Source organism: Alligator sinensis, unplaced genomic scaffold (genome assembly GCF_000455745.1).
Source record: "Alligator sinensis unplaced genomic scaffold, ASM45574v1 scaffold455_1, whole genome shotgun sequence".
Classification (NCBI taxonomy): Eukaryota; Metazoa; Chordata; order Crocodylia; family Alligatoridae; genus Alligator; species Alligator sinensis.
Genome location: NW_005842142.1, coordinates 1,763,249 through 1,765,004, shown reverse-complemented (window position 1 = coordinate 1,765,004; position 1,756 = coordinate 1,763,249). Strand labels below are relative to the sequence as shown.

The following is a 1,756-nucleotide window of genomic DNA, read 5'->3' as shown; positions in this document are numbered from 1 at the left end:
CGGCGGTGCCAGCCTCTCGCCCCCAGACACGGCCGGACACTCACACGGCACCGCGCGGGCTTCAGGCTCGGTACGAGGCAGAAAGTAACGTTTGTCAAGGCAGGAGGAGGAAATCTCGGCCGCTCTATTACCTGTTTTAATGGCATATTTCAGCGTCGTTCTGCAGTTCAACAAAATTTCTTCCAAGGTCTGCGGTTGATCCGCCAGCTCCCAGTTGTATTCCTGGAGCAGCTCGTTTGGGTAATGGAAATCAATCACTTTGGTTGATCGGTCAAAACTTTTCGCCACGTACTGAAGCAAAATGTCCACGACGTCTTGTAGGAAAGACATCGTCGCCACCTCCCCGTGGCAGGCGGGCAGGAGATCTGGAAGCGGAAGAGAGAAATGTCAGCGGCGGCGCTGGGTGGGAGAGGGATCGGGCCCCGGTGGGAGCTCCTGCAGCTGCGGCGGGGAAGGCGAGCCCGCTGCCATTTCTCATTTCACCTTGAGACGTGTGCCCGGACTGCACTGACAGTGACGGGCTGAAATGCGAGCCATACGCATGCTTTACAATAAAATCCTTTCTTCGGGGCTGGTCAAATGTGGTGGCTGGCAAAGAACTTGTTGATCGTTTACTGCCTTTTCGTTACTGGCGGGTTTCAACGGGATGAACCAGTGCAGCTCCTGCGTTTAGTTAAGGCTCGTGCCCGGTGTCAGCTCCGAGCTGTTTGTCGCGCGGGGTGGCTGCAGCCCTGCAACGAGCTCATCTCGCCGGTGGGCCGGAGCCCGCGGCTCGCGTGGGAATAGGTCTCGGCAGCACATCCCCACCCGGGGCTGGGGGACGTGCCGGAGCAGAGGGGCCCGCTAGACATGCACTCGTTGGCGAGAATTTCCCGAATTAAAAAAAAAAAAAAGCATAAAAATAGCGATCATATTCCGGGGGCTTGGTGTCGCTCTAGGAAAAGGTCGCTATTGCCTGCGTCCTTGGGCAGAGCAGCCCGGGGGGCGAAGCTGTGCAGGTATCTTTTTTCAATCCTGATGTTATAAAATGTTTCCTCTTCACAGACCCGGGCAGCGCCATCTGCCCTAAGCGCGGGGACGAGATCGTGCAGAGCCCGCCCGAGCCCGGGGGCTGCGCTGCGGGAGCCCGGCGGCTCCGGGACCTGCCAGCCCCTCCGCCGGCCTCTGCTCCTGGCCCGGCCAGCCGGGATTAGCCCCGCGGAGCACCCGCGCGAGGGGACGGTCCGTACCTGTTGAGTGTAAAAATGCATAATTAACATCCGCTTTGGGGCAGCTGCAGGGCTTGGTGTTGCAGGTGCAGGCCGGCCTCTTCTCCTCCGAGCCCGGGTCCTCCTTTGCACCGGTTTCCATGGGCTTTTCCGCATCCCCATAGAGCAAAGCTAACGAGGAGACAAAAGAGGAAGCCGAAATGTCGTGTGTCAAACGCAGCCCCGATCCCGCGGCCCCGCTGCTCCCTTTGTGCCCGCGCGCAGGGGCTCTCCGGTCCCGCGGCCTGCGACGGTTTCTCTCTTTTTAATGCCTACATATTTTGGGGGTTTTTTGGACTAGCCGCTACTGGCCACAGCGAGCTCCTTCCTTACCACAGAGTTTGGTTCCGATTCCTCCTGTGAACTTCTGGGCTGCCTGGCACCAGGCTCTGGCTGCAAAACAAGAGAAATGAAGCGGCGCGGCGGGGGCAAGGGCTGCTCGGGTGCGTCCGGCCTGCCCGGGGCTGCAGCTCCCGCAGAACAAAGAAAGGCAACGTGCCCAGCAGCGG

The 1,756-nt window shown here is 59.8% G+C and overlaps 1 protein-coding gene across 1 annotated transcript in view; it reads right to left on the bottom strand.

The window, feature by feature from the left end:
* Positions 1-1,756, bottom strand: part of GAD2 (glutamate decarboxylase 2) — a 52,392-nt gene that overhangs the window by 48,475 nt on the left and 2,161 nt on the right. Inside the window, exons 2-4 of the mRNA XM_006025371.1 lie at positions 1,581-1,636; positions 1,230-1,379; positions 132-365 (exon numbers count right to left, since the gene is read on the bottom strand). Of these exons, the coding sequence (XP_006025433.1) occupies positions 132-365; positions 1,230-1,379; positions 1,581-1,636 (440 nt within the window). The remainder of the gene's footprint in view (positions 1-131; positions 366-1,229; positions 1,380-1,580; positions 1,637-1,756) is intronic.